Below are 14,649 nucleotides of genomic sequence, written 5' to 3' on the forward strand. Positions count from 1 at the left end.
AGTCTGGCTGAGAGATCACACAGGCCCCATTGTCTCAAACAGCCTGGGGTCTTATTGTAGCAGTGCCTCTGGGAAAGGACGAGCCTTCACGTCCATGCTCTGCTAAAGAATGGGCTTTCTGCAGGCTAAGGCCATGAAAACTTTAAGGGATGAATCTGGGGGAACACAGAGAGGCTACGGAGTAGATTTGGAAATGGGGGCACCCCTGCTTAGACGAGTTTGGAGTCCCCATCCAGACCTCCCCTCTCCCTCTCCCAGTGCTGACCTCCCTTCTCCACCTCTGTTTAATAATGCCTGGGCCTTGGTCATTATTTTGGGCAGATGGAGACGGGGGCAGCCAGTGAAAGGAGCTGGTGTCACTCCTGAGGAGAGGATGGTAGGGATGACAGAGAAGAAAAAGCGAATCAGAGAAAAGATCAAAAGCAGAAGCTCGCCTTTCACTCGCCTGAAAGCGCTAAAGAGGATAAGGAACGATCGGGCCCGGGGTCTCCTGTCCTCTCTGGCAATTAGACTCAGCTGATGGAGAGAAAGGCTTGAATGGCAGGGTTCAAGGCCCTCTCTAGGACTCACACAACGGGAAGGAGTTTTTTCCCCGACGCCTCCTTTATCTTCCTCTCCTTTCAGAGTGTCAGAAATGCAGCTGAAATATCTCTCCAAAAAGACAGCACAATCCCCAATGCCAAACCTTAATCACAGAGGCTGATGAGATTGAGAGAGAGGGAGGGGGGCGTTTGAGAGAAAACACATTCTTTTCACAATTCATCTTTACACTTTATATGAGGCCAGGATTCAAGGGAGGTGTAATAGGTTTATATGTGATAATTAAATCGAACAAATTAGAGCTCATATCTTCTAGAGACAAGAGGACATATTACAGCCAGCAAATATTGTTAAGAACCAACAAAACATTCATTTCTTTACATTTAAAAATGTACATGTTTTTGAAAGAGACCTGACATTAAATTAAAATCATTCATCTGCCCATTCAGTTAAAATGAATAAAACGCAAAGTAAACAAGAAACTAAAAGGTGATTAAGTTTAAACCCAGATTCATTAAACAATAGAAAACAAATTTAATGAGAATACATAATATATTTGCATTTATGCGTCTGTAAACAAATGTTACTGGCATACACACTGAGTGTCCCTGATGGACGGGCAGCCATGATGGTTTTATACAATGGACTGGACTGTTCGACACAATTTAGTATTCTTCTTTTTTTTTGACTAAAGAGCCGTCTCGGGCACGGCCACAGCAACATGTCCCACAGGAACCTATTACCATCTTCTACATATGCAAGAGTTCCAATAGGCCGTCTATCATCCTCACAGAGGGACACACAGCCTTTGCTACAACTTTAACAGCTTGTCATGAAAGGTGCTCAGGGAATTTCAATTACGCAGGTCATCAAAAACTAACACTATTTGGGTCACACAAATTTGGCAAATTTTTTTTAATACGTATATGCTTTGATAAAGGTTGTTGAAAAGACATTTGTAGATCACAGGGACATAAAACCAGCTGAGGTAAAGGGTAATTTGACACAAAGACAAAATAGACAGAAACACTTGGCGGATTAGATGCTGTGTTTAAAAAGTAGGTTTGTCAGGGGAGTCCTCCCTTAAAAGGTTTGTTCAGGCCTAGCAGTGTGGACCCCAGCCCATAATAATCCTGCAGACACACCTGTAGAGGAGAGTATAAAGACCCTGGACAGCACTGAGTCAAACATTAAGCATCAGGAGTCTCTCCTCTCCACAGAAGCTCCACAGCCTCCACACCCACCCTGAAGATGACTCCCACTGTCAGCCTGCTGCTGCTGCTCCTGCTCGGCCTCTCTCAGGCTCAGCCTCTCCAGGAGGAAGTGATTGAAGAAGACGTCCCCGATGACACCATGGACATCACCACCAGGATTCTGACCTCCAACAACGCCACCGATGAGATCCTGCTGGAAGGAGACCTGCTCGCTCCCAGAACCAGAAACGCCATGATGTGCTGGTCCCAGAGCTGCCAGTGGAAGAAAGCCTCCAACGGTCAGGTGATGATCCCCTTCACCGTGAGCAGAGAGTTCACCAGCTGGGAGAGGCAGAAGATCGACCGCGCCATGAAGGCCTTCCACAGCCGGACCTGCATCCGCTTCGTCCCCCGTCAGAACCAGTACGACTACATCAGCATCGAGAACAAAGTCGGATGTTTCTCCTCTCTGGGCAGAGTGGGAGGCAGACAGGTGCTCTCTCTCAACAGGCAGGGCTGCGTCTACCACGGCATCATCCAGCACGAGATCAACCACGCTCTGGGCTTCCAGCACGAGCAGACCAGGAGCGACCGCGACAACTACGTCAGGATCAACTGGGGGAACATCAACCAGCGGATGGCCTACAACTTCCACAAGCAGGCCACCAACAACCTGAACACTCCCTACGACTACTCCTCCATCATGCACTACGGAAAAACAGCCTTCTCCATCCAGTACGGGAGGGACAGCATCACCCCCATCCCCAACCCCAACGTCCAGATAGGCCAGAGGCAGGGCATGTCCTACTGGGACATCATGAGGATCAACAGGCTCTATGGCTGCTAACAACAATGCTTCTGATTAAAGTTAACATTTAGGAAAATAAAGTAGCTTAATGACAAATACAAGTTTTTTCTTATATTCTTTCACAACTAAGGCAAGAGGATATTGGATTGAATGTAAAAACATGTCAATGATATGCAACTCTAATAAATTTAAGCAAAACCAATGTTTTGTTTCTTTTAATAAATGTAGTTTTGCTATTATAAAAAAATATTCTTATGTAAATATGCTCTTGCATGCATTGGCAAAAGCGCAGACAAGAAAACTGACAGTAGCACTAACAGTCTCTATTTTAACAGCAAACCCATGAACACCCAAACCAACACAAAAAGTGGTTTGTCTAACTAAGCAATGTTCAAATTCAAAGCTTGAAGAAGCTCATTCCTCTGAGCTACAGAGCTCATTGAACAGAATTCATACTCCTCCCAAAATACAAACAAAATGATCACTCAAATAGAAGTGAAGGTTGGTTCAAATAGCTGGTTTTTAAATGATAAATAGTTAAAGACAGAGATACAAGTTGTAGATGGAATGATGGAACCAATTCCTGGTTGTACAAAAATAAATTTACTAAACTGACCTCAATACAGACAGTTCAACTGTATACTATATCAATAAAATGTACCGATCATATTATTATATAAAAACAATAATTAGAAATAAATTAAGTACAAGTGGACTTGACGTGTTCCATGGAGGTACATTTGACAAAAAAGAAAGAACTGCTTCACACCATTTCGTCAGAAAAATTTAGTTCAGCATTCAGGGAAATTATTTTCCTTTTTTAAAGTATTATTTTAAGTTTTGTTTTCCAGTAATGCACTGGGGCTTGAGAGGTACAGGCAGGTGGGAAAGGTCCAAAAATACTGCGAGACAGTTTTGACTTTTCCATGAGGTTTGCTATACTAACGAAAACATAACTCGATCCAGCCTGATCCTTAAATACAACAAAAATCTCAACAGTTCAGGTTTTTATTTTCAAAACAATAACCTTCTAATGGTGTAGATGTAATACATTTAAATAATTATGCAAAGGAACAAGTGAATCATTCCCATCCTGAGGATCAGTGGATGTTGCCTGTTGTGGAGAGCAAAAGCTATAGACAAAAATAAACACTTCAAAAGATTTAAATATGGCAACAAACTGAAAAACACGACTGTGATGTTCAAGTTTTTCTCAGAGTTCAGTACGAGGTCTGCTGTCCGCTACATCATTTTACTGTGTAAGTCAGTGAGCTGTGTGGCACAGTGAACTTTTAATCTATTAACAGCTGAAAGTGTGAGAGTCTTACACAGATCTAGCACAGACAAACAAAGCTCAGACAAAAGGCCGATCTAACGTCACTATATTGGTTTGTCTCACACAGTCATGTTGCAGCTCCTCTGTCACTCAGAGCTCTCGGCTGTTCGTAGCCTCAGGCTCTTCTGGATCAAGAGCTTTGATGTCGGTCTACTCTGAGAGGCCCCGGTCGCCCCGCAGCCTCTGGGCAGCAGCTCAGTCACTACACACTGCGTCTGTGATTTACCTGCACCCAGACTCCCTGAAGGATTGTTGGCACTGAGGGGGGCGGTGGGGCGGCATGTGGACGGTCTGCATGTGAAAATCAAGCTCATTACATGAACAACACACAACTAATGATTGTTGACTGAAGAGAAACTAAATATTTTTTTAAATTACGACGTGCGATGACAAAATGGTCGATCAGAGATAAGTTGAAACTGTTGACTGTAGAATCTTTGCTGACAAAATGAATGACAAATTGAAGCTATTTTTGAAATAGCTCATTCACTTTCTTGTTGAGAGTCAGAGAAAATCAGCTCTCTGTCTCAAAGTAACTCCACCTGCTGCCAGCACCTCTAAGGAACTCATTCACACATGTCATTTGTTTAACTTGCACCAAACTGAACTGTTAAGATTACACCGCTCAGTTTTCGGTGATTTAAGAGACTTGGCTGTTCGCAGGAACTTCCTGTAGCTTCGGTTTCATCAGATCTGAAGCCAGTAGATTGGTGACTATAAGACTGTGGAATTCTGTCTGCTGCTAGGAAGAAAATCTCGTGGAAAAAAGTCATTTACATTCGCTTGATGTTCAGTCCGACTATGGAGAGAATTGTGGGACAATTATTATTAGACGGGTGAGAAGAACCTGCCCACTTATTAATACCACAGTACTCTGCCTTTGTCATCGCATTGAGGTTGAAGTTTCTAGTTCAAAATGATTCTTGTTTTATGTAGTAATCAGGAAGATGGAGGCAACATGGACTATATAAAAAGATGGACGACATAACAGCTCCCCAAAAGTGAAGCCAAAGTGTTTAGATTGCCAATAAGTGGCTAGTTGCAGTATGGGTTATAAAACCCCACGTCCTCCATGCCACCACATGAAACAAACAAAACAATCAAAATCTTGTCAAATAAATGTTTCTCTTCAATGGTTGCTGTCTCTTTAGTTCTCATCACACTGATGTTTGTCCAAGTTTGGTTCTAATTAGTTATTTGATGATAAAAATAAAGTTGAGCATCTATTTTGATAGCTGACACCCGGTGCCTCAATGCCATGCTCCATCCTCCGCCTCCTCCATCATGTGCTGTAGCTCATTTCTGGACAGTGGAATAGAGAAGCGTTGTCCACCTCTACATACAGCCTATGAGTGGTAGCCATGCTACTAATGCTGCAGCTAACAGAAACAAACCACCAGTGATTCATTTTCCATTTGATAATCTGAATAAATAACACCTTTCCTGGTGATGGTCGTTCTGAACCGAGCACCAGAGAAAATTATTATAATCTGTTGATTAAATGCAAAGTGATCTGGCCTCTGTGACAGCAGCGCCAACATTAATACCACTTGGACACACTAAGGGGGGAAAGGTTGTCTATTGCCACTTTAAATTCATTAACCTCATACTTTGCTTTATTTATCCCTCTAATAGAAAGCAGAAGTTCATTATAAAGTGTGTTCAGCTGCGCAGGTCAAACTGCTCACTCAAACCCTGCAGTCTGAAAAACTCCTCTTGATCAAATCCCATTAGCAGTTGTTAGCTAGAGGTCAACAGCAATGATGGTTATGGTGATTCCAATGCTCAGAAAAATGTCCTCATCGTTCTATCTATTATGATGTGTGGACAGAGAAATGATAAGAAGAAGACAGAGGACATAACACTGTACAAGCAGCTCTAGAGATAAAGCGGGTCGTCCACTAACCAGAAGGTTGGCAGGTCGATCGCAGCGTCCCCCACTGGGGACTCAGTGTGAGTGATGTCTGATCGAGAAAGTGCTGCACATAGATGCACTTTATGAATGTGAGTGTGAACAGGTCAAGACTGGAAAAGAGCCACTTAAAAACAGACCTGTTGCTGGGTAAACAATACTGCAGAGCTTGATATGATCTGAACAGTTTGATTAGAATCAGCCATCAAAGTGTAGCTTAAATCAAATCCCTGCTCCTCTTGCATGTTCTATTCCACGATTTCAAACCAGCAGCAGCCTGAAGGTGAATAGTCACAGAAGTAGAGACAGAGAGAACCACGAACCAACCAACTGGGCCGTCGGTGTGGAAACAGCTTCCTGCTGCTCTGCTGTTTGCTCACTGGCAGTGTCCTATGTTTCCAATCATCGAACCAAACAAACCACCCACACATGTACACACAGTCCAGTCCAAGTTAAGAATGGCTTAATAGATAATACTGGACGTTTACTGTCCACACAGAGCCTTATATGAAGCTCCTGTCTCTGTGCACACGCACGCACATGCACGCACGCATGACTGTTCTCAGGTTCGATACCCTGTTGTAACAAGTCTTTTGAGACCTATCAGCTGCTGTATTTGTGGCTCATCAGAATGCATGTGCCACCTCACATTAGTCCCAACGTGTGGACCATGATTTTACTTGGTAATTCTGAAGCGTCTCGCTGCCTATACATATTCATGCTGGGCCTATAAGTGTCAAATTGAGATGTCCTTCCAGTGTCCTTGACAGCGGGTTATTAATATTGAATACTTAAGTCAACATTATAACTAGATGAGGAGATATACAGGTCATCGCCTGCCATACGTCTTCTCCATACTCTCCATCCTCCAGACAAATGATATAATTGTATATGGTGCAGCACTGTGGGATAAAATGTGTATAATACAGTTAAAGGATATTTAGTTTATCTCTGTTGAGGAGTTGTTACTTAGTGAATTTAACAGTGAGAACAGACATCACTGGACTCAAAGCTCTGATGTCTCAAATAGCTACTCAGGTCAATCATCAAATACTTTCATGTGCAGGACATTTGTGTAGCGTCTGATACAAAACTAGCTGATTCTTATTGTATTTTATGAGAGAAGTTTTCTCTAATTTTATTCATTTCCCTCTGCCCACGCGTGCTGACTTAAAAGCCATAAATCCCAGGGTATTGCTCTGAGCGCCAACATCTTAACTATTCCAATTCTCCAATCCCTAAATTGGTGCGGCTGTTGTTGCTTGTGGCAGGTTTTTAAAAATCCTGCTCCTGTGTGGTGTGCAGCCGTACCGGAGGTTTGTCTGGCTGCTGCACTTGATAGGATGCTGGCTCCAGGCATCTCGTCACGGCAGCTGAGAGGAGGTCGCGGAGGTCCTCCTGCTTGTGGCGACGCCCAAGGGCCATCAACACAGCAGGGAGCCCGGGTGCCAGTGAGGTCTCGAACAGCCTCGCCTCGCTTCATGAAAGCCTAATGAAGAGAGGGGGCTCGGAAACTGTGTTGTTCAACGCCCACAATCCTGCAGCACAGGAGCATGGAGAGGATGAAGAAGCCGTGCAGGGGAATTCAGAGACGCAGCACAGAGCAGAAACAGAGAGGAAGACAAAAGATGATACACTGTGCCATTGTGTTTATTGCTGTTAGAAATGAAAAACACAGTCTTCATCAGTGAATGTCATCAATAAATAAAGTTAAGTGAGTACAAACAGACTGAAAATCTAAAAGTGAACGCAGGCACTCACTTCTGCATGTAAAAATAAATCAATATCATCATGTTGAAGGAAAATGAGTCAGTTAGTACTGAATCAACACACATCTATATCCATTTAAATGTGAAGCCAAGTAATGCAGGCATATAATGCATGACATTTGCTACACAATACATGTACGGTGTGAAAGGTTGTAAAAGTTAATGTGACCTGAAATTCATTTACATTGAAAACCACAGTCCAAGCATGTAAAAACAGCTACTTTAAGTTTTAAGTAACCAATTGTATTATACCAGCTACAATGTTTCTGTTTTTTTTTATGGTGATTCGTGTATATTATATGTATATTTGTATATGTAAAAATATACACACACAACTGTTACTTTACATATAGTCTCTAAAATAAAAACTGATATTTCAGTTTGTTTCAGGAAAACAAAATTTGGGACCAGGAAAATACTACATATTAAAAAAAGTAGCCTCTGATTAAATACCTAAAAGAATAAACTGTACATCCAGTAATACATACAATCTTTGAAAGTTATTTCACAAGCTGCTCCAGAAATGCACAGTAGACACTTGAGTAAAAATGTGGTGAAGGAATCTCTGCAGGGTCTTTGGCGTGGATGTCTTTGGTTGAAAGGTCTTTAGGTGCTGGCGCATATGAGCGGTGCTGAGCGGCGTTCTCACCACAGTGGATTAAGATTCAAACCTAACACACACCCTGAAAACAACAAAAAGTGAGAATCCACTGGAAATGATCTACAGAGCATCAGCAGCGTCAGGTCCGTTTACTGGATTTTCTTCTTCCGGTTGCTTCTCACCTCACTGTACTGGACCTGCAGGAAATAAGACGTGGTCTCATTATCCATTAAAAGTGAAGAGGTTAGTCTTTTTGGAACATTTCTTTTCAATCATCTAATGGTGCTTTTGTTCCATTACTACTGCCCAACACTTTATTTTCTTAGGTAGTGTAGCATGATGTTGTTGTGCACTGAGCAGAATGACTATGTCCTGTTACAGACAGAACAGCAGCAGTCAGTGGTGAGACTGCAGAGAGTCAGACACAGACCCAGGGGCATGAGAGAAGGAGAGGGACGACACAAAAAGGGGTCAAACAGCTTAGAGAGAGCAGGAGACAGAGGGTGAGGAGGAGAGGACGGCGTTTAAAAAGAGAGGGGACAGAAGGGAGAGTGGGAATAAAGGAAGAAAAGAGGTCAGCACAGATGGAGGAGGAGAGATTTCTTGTGAATACTTTATAATGTTAAAAAGAAAAATCTGTTTTTTGGATACAAGGCAGCCATTTTGGATCTTAAATGCAAAATCCTGCAGCTTGAATTTCGTGTGGCAATTTTTATATTAAAGTTAGGATTCTTCTTCGATACCAGCTAAATTCAGTTCATTATAATAGTTCTTATTGGCTGAAGAGAGCTGCAGGAGAGGCAGTGAGCTGCTGGCTGACAGTTCACACTCGTGCTGAGTTCAAACAGGAGACACCAGGAGCAGCGTCTCCTGTCTCAGCCTGGGAACAGCCCGCGCTGCAAAGACCTCCACCAGGGATGTATCATGACCAAAACACAACAGAAATTATACGAGGCTACGTAATTATACAGATGAAGCTAATTATACATATAACAGTGAGGAATGCCTGGGAGTTGTGGTAGTAAAATGGAAAGCCAGCGGGCTCTGGGATTTTGGGCTTCCTGGCCGGTTGATCCGGCGGGGCTTACCTTCTGCACATCTGAAGGAACCCTCGTCAGGAAATCAAGCACCTCATTGTTGTCGATGCTGTACGGGTTCCGTAGTTTCTTGGTGAATTTATTGATGCCTAAAACAGAAATTCACACCAACATATCATTAACGCGAGTCTGTTTTGGCTGCACTCTTTGTTTCCACACAAACAAATCCCTGCAGAGGAGGCACACGCTGTCCAAGACATATCACTTCTAGTGCTACCTGAGTCTATTGTCCTCTCGTTTTACTTTCACTTTACAGACTGCAAGAGTTACATTATACACCTCAGTCATTCAGCTAGTGTCTCCAGTCATCTAAGAATAGAATGTGTTGCAATTCATCATTTTAATCGTCATCTATTGTAAAGAGATAAAAGGGAAGAAGTCACAGCAGCCAGAAAATATACGGAGAAAAAATAAATCATGTGAACTTGTAAATCCAGTAAATAATAGAACGATACAAAATAACTAAAGAATAGTTAGTGGATGGATGAATATGAGCTGAAATGAGACAAACCACTCAACAACAACCATCAGGTCTTGACACTCACCCCATATTAAAACTATGTAACGTATGGGGATGAAGTACGTGAGGACTGTTGCGATGATGAAAACCAGCAGGGCCAGACCCGACAGGAACGGCACAGACCAGTTGAACGTGCTGACAAAAAAAAAAAAATTGAGACATCAGTATGTTTGTTCAAACCTGATTCATTGATTGAACATTATGATCCACTAATAATAAATATGAGTGAGGCCCCTTTGACTTTTTAATTTTTGCACTGGACAATGAAGTAATTCTGATAAAATATTCAATACATTCAAATACAAATGAACAATTACAATCCCTTTCACACTGTGATCATAAAGATCTGAGATCCCTGCAGATTGAATTAAAATAAATATTTGATCTTTGGACCTCAAGTTCTTACTTTTTAATCCTCTCCCCGAAACATGCGATGGCGTCCAGCAGGTTCTGAAGCGTGATGATGGTTTCTTGTACCATGTGGATTTTCTCCATCAGCCCTTTCCTCTCTGACTCCTGTATAACAGCAAACAACACACATCGTCAACGACTCTCAGTTCTTCTCTTCGGTCTGTTAGGTGTTGGGAGGGATAGTTATTTTTGGGCCAAGTGGATAATTTTTTTATAAAACCACCACAATATAAACTGATTGATCAAGTGGCAGAAGTATAAACTGTACTGTATTAGTATTTAATTTAATCTGTAATTTTTAAAGTAACAGATGCAGTTTCTCAAGTCTCCAAAGAAGGAGGAATAATTAACATTGTTGGATACATTTTGTTTTTACATGCTCCACTTTTAAACAGCAAGTCAAACTATTTAAAAAAACAAACAAATGTTATTACTTCAAATGTGCACACAGGATGACCGTCAGCATTGTATATGTATATATTTTATACAGCTCAAGTACAAAAGATTATATTCTATATCTTAAAACTTTTGACACTGTTTGGTTTTACCATTAACAATAACAAAAATGAAAAACATCTCAATTTTGATTTATATGTGGTGCTAATTTGTCGGCTCAAATAATAGGAGCTGATCTCGGGTCAGATTTGTCTGATGAATTTGATTGTTGAGACATTCTCAAGGCCTCAGGTTTGATTCTTGCAACACTGCATGATGACGCTCGTTTCTGAGAAAGAAACTAAGACAGTGAAATCGACTCGTTCAGCGTCGCTCTGAAAAAGAGAGTCTGTAAAATGTGAAAATACAGGCTGGTAGTTTGAAAGTTTGTCCTTTTGAAGTGAACACTCTTTAGGACGAGACTGGACTTCACATTATGAAAGAGAAGGCTGGTCCAGACCCCACGAGGGACTGACGACTTTCAAGTAAAACAGAGGAGAGCAGTTCCTCTGAAGATGGCTGCGGTGAGAGCCAGACCTCAGACAGAGACTCGGCCACATATCAAACACAGAGGAGGGTTACAGGACTAAAGAAAGGGGACAGGGTCTGTGGGGATGTTGGACTGGTGGTTGTGGTTACTATTGGGGGGGGTATTTACTGGCTGAAGCCGTGGTCTTTGTCACTATGTGATCTCTGTGATATGTGTTCCCCTCTGCTTGGAAACAGTGGGCGATCGCTGGCTCTGTGCCATCGAGACGAGCCTGGGAACAGAGCTGCAGAGGGGATCAAACCTGGGATATTCCAGATGCACAGTGACTATCAGTCTGAAAAACCACATGCAGGACAATTTAGCTTCACCTCACACAAATATCCATCACTGCAATAAACCACTTCAGGGTCACGTTCCCACTGGAAGCAGCATGAGAACCGCTTTACATCGGCCAGACGCAGGCCATTCAAAACATTTACAATAACCTGCTGCCGTTCTACAGAAATATTTCATTGGCTAAAAGCTTTGTCACACTTTCAACGCAAACTGTCAGGAGGTGCTTTGAAAAAGCATGTCTAAGTGCTGTCATTAGTTCCATATTGATGGAATTATAGGGCGTGTTAAGCTCAGGGACTTTCCCCAAAGCAGCAAAATCTTTCTCCCCTCCCCTCTATTAGCATATGAATGTGTTGTGACATGTGGAAACGGGTTGGTGAGGTCTTCATTAAGCCCAAATTTCTTCTGCTCACCACAGGTTTACAACGAAATACATCCAGTTGTTGGCTAGAATCAAAATGCATCAGATTTGTAACTAAATAAAGAGCTTAACAAAATGGATCAATAACAGGTTATAAACAGATTCGGCTCTAAACATGAAATACAGAAATACAGAGTCAACAAAGAAGTTGGAAAAATAAAAGCCAGCACACGTACGCACCTTCTCATCGTCCTCATCCTCATCCCCCAAATCCATATTGTCCTGTGAACAGAAGAATCATAAAGGAGAGGTGAGATTCTCATGATCATACATAATAAAGTCATCACACCTCAGAAACACAACTGATTGCTCCACATATATATTTTAAATCTGTAAATAGACAATTAAAATGTAAGTGTGGTGAAAATCCAGTTTTTCTGCTGACTGCAAACTCACAGAAAATAAGTTACTATGTGTTAAAAATCTGTTTGGATGTATCCTTGTGTCGCACTATGTAAATAAGAAAAAACTATATTAATCTAACGTCCTTAAACAATAGATTTGATCAATCAGTCTTACGATGAGCAACATTCTTGATTATTTGATGCAACACATTTTTTTACCAATTTTGTTGTGTCTGGCCCTGTGATTCACTGGCGACCTGTTAAGGAGGGTTCCCCTCGCTGCAGCTACCCCCACAACCATCAAGGATAAGCCGTACAGATGATACAATGTACAAGTCATATAATTATACTTAAATAGTCAATCAAAGCTTATCCTTGATAGTGGCATTTAATTTAGTAATTAGTATTGATGAAAATAAATATTCATTAAAACAAATATTTAATGAGAAATCACATTTCATCTTTGCACTTGATGAAAGATGAAAAAGTTATGAAATGATAAAATGGAGCTGCAAGTTACTATAATAAGATTGTTAATAATATTTAGGCAGGACTCAGGTCAAGAAGTAGAACTGGGCCCCCAAAAAAGAATGGTGTGTTAATAAAGGACAAGCTCGGCAAATTAGCTGAGGATATAATGCCGTGTTGCATCATTCACTGTTATTTTATTATTCTGTGTTATGTAGAAAGGTGCAGCTGGTTGCTATGGAAACGAACCAGCTTTTTGAATAGCCAGAACAAAATGAAGACGGACGAGGCCGACGGAGCTGCTCTTCACTCACCAGGTCGTGGCTTACGTGACCGGAGCGTATCCGGAGGTAGTTCCTGAAGATGAGCAAAACCAGGAAGAAGGGCAGCATGTAAATCTCCCAGTACCACACTGTCACCACAAACACCTGCAGGCAGAGGGTCACAGAGGTCAGAGAGGAGGCTGGTGAGGGGACACGACTATTAAGTCACATTCAGAAACATTTGCAGTGAATCCCTGCTGGCTAAAGGTTGATCCCCTCCACAACTGATTACATAAGCAGTGATCAAGCTGATGCAGGCTGCACTGCTGCTATCACAGCCCAGCTTCCGACATACAGATATTCTGCAGACGCTCACCAGGGCAGACTCTATCTCCAATCCCTGCGTTGGCTTTGACACTAACAACCTTAGTCTAATTGCTCTCATCTCATGTACATTAGTGGACTGTCATCAACGTCCATAAAGGCACTTATGATGCACATTCCACCTGTGTCTGTGCGTGTGTGAAATGGATGAGAAAATAAAGACACATGGCTTGTGATGTCTGGACTGCACGGCTAAATGGAGCTATAAAATAATCCTGTCAGAGAGGCAGCGCCGGCCAAAATGGCAATGAGCCAAAAGGCGTGGGGGGGCAGTTTACAGGTTTTTAAATGCTAATAAAAATAGAAGTGAACATCTGGTAAAGACATCACTCTCCTCTGAGGCACCAACTGACATAAAAGATGGCAGATCTCCCCCCACTCCCTCTCCTCCTCCTCCTCGCCTCCTCGCCTCCACTGCCGCCGCCACCATTGGCTTTAATGTGCAAAAAGCCAAGCACGCTCTTGTCTGTGTTATCACAAGCCAAACCAGGGCCTGGGAGAGGAGATGAAACCAGTCCCTCACTGAAAGGGTTATGTTTTATTAGCAAGGACCAAGCTGGGGACAAGAGGGGAAAGCCAAGTCACGCTTTGGTGGAAATGTATCCTCGGCCCATAAAGATTGTGATAACTGCGACGCATTTCAGGTTGAGAGGCATTACACAGTCTTCAACAGCAAAAGAAGGGATCTGGAAATACAATCCAGATCAGAGAAAATAAAACATGTGAAGGGCTACCAAATGGAGGGGAGAGCTACTGAACTGGAGGGTCGCAGCACATTATCTGAATGCAGCAGGATTTCCACACCAATTATTAGGGAAGGGTTTGCATGACACAGAGGTAATCCAAGAGCACTTGATCCACTGAGGGAGGAGGGGTGTGCTGAATATTTATCTGAAATCATTGACTGGTTGGCAGTAATGACTGGACGGCAACTTATTCCCAGGGATTGGACAACATATGCAGAGCGTCTTTTCAGGACCACGAGACAGAGAAGTTATTGCTGTCTTATAGAATATAGATAAAATCATTATTTCCACAAGTGGGACACATACATTTCTTTATACTACCAGAGGATGGGGTGGAAGCTCACTGCTGACTCCAACTTCCATGTGGGAGTTATGTTACTGTTCTGCCTCTCAGCATTGTGTTGTTGTTTTCTTCTTTGTCTTAGAAAGCCTCTTTGTATTTTGGATGACCCCTCTCCTGTTGTGTGTTTGGGTGGAGGCTGGATAGAACTGGAGGATGGGGACGTGCGACTTGGAAATCGGCTGTTGCTTTATTTTGCGATTAACAGTACAGATGCTGTTTATAAAAATAAAAA

The 14,649-nt window shown here is 42.2% G+C and overlaps 2 protein-coding genes across 9 annotated transcripts in view; one reads left to right on the top strand and one right to left on the bottom strand.

Moving 5' to 3' along the window:
* The first annotated feature begins 1,711 nt into the window (after positions 1-1,711).
* Positions 1,712-2,743, top strand: LOC138411975 (high choriolytic enzyme 1-like). Its single transcript, XM_069533842.1, has one exon. The coding sequence runs from the start codon at positions 1,792-1,794 to the stop codon at positions 2,578-2,580; it is 789 nt and encodes a 262-aa protein (XP_069389943.1). The 5' UTR covers positions 1,712-1,791; the 3' UTR covers positions 2,581-2,743.
* Positions 2,744-7,423: 4,680 nt separating this feature from the next.
* The window catches only part of LOC109625191 (multiple C2 and transmembrane domain-containing protein 2-like), a 32,099-nt gene continuing 24,873 nt past the window's right edge, over positions 7,424-14,649 (bottom strand). For all 8 annotated transcript variants that reach the window (XM_069534005.1, XM_069534178.1, XM_020080327.2 and 5 more), the window contains 6 exons: positions 12,996-13,109; positions 12,050-12,091; positions 10,183-10,292; positions 9,802-9,911; positions 9,248-9,345; positions 7,424-8,356 (listed from right to left, as the gene is read on the bottom strand). In XM_069534005.1, coding sequence (XP_069390106.1) covers positions 8,309-8,356; positions 9,248-9,345; positions 9,802-9,911; positions 10,183-10,292; positions 12,050-12,091; positions 12,996-13,109 — 522 coding nt within the window. In that variant the 3' untranslated portion in view covers positions 7,424-8,308. The remainder of the gene's footprint in view (positions 8,357-9,247; positions 9,346-9,801; positions 9,912-10,182; positions 10,293-12,049; positions 12,092-12,995; positions 13,110-14,649) is intronic.

This window comes from Paralichthys olivaceus, chromosome 1 (assembly GCF_024713975.1).
Source record: "Paralichthys olivaceus isolate ysfri-2021 chromosome 1, ASM2471397v2, whole genome shotgun sequence".
Lineage (NCBI taxonomy): Eukaryota > Metazoa > Chordata > Actinopteri > Pleuronectiformes > Paralichthyidae > Paralichthys > Paralichthys olivaceus.

Excerpts from the sequence above, each read along its gene's own strand:
- LOC138411975 (XM_069533842.1), top strand. The coding sequence starts at position 1,792 with ATGACTCCCACTGTCAGCCTGCTGCTGCTGCTCCTGCTCGGCCTCTCT.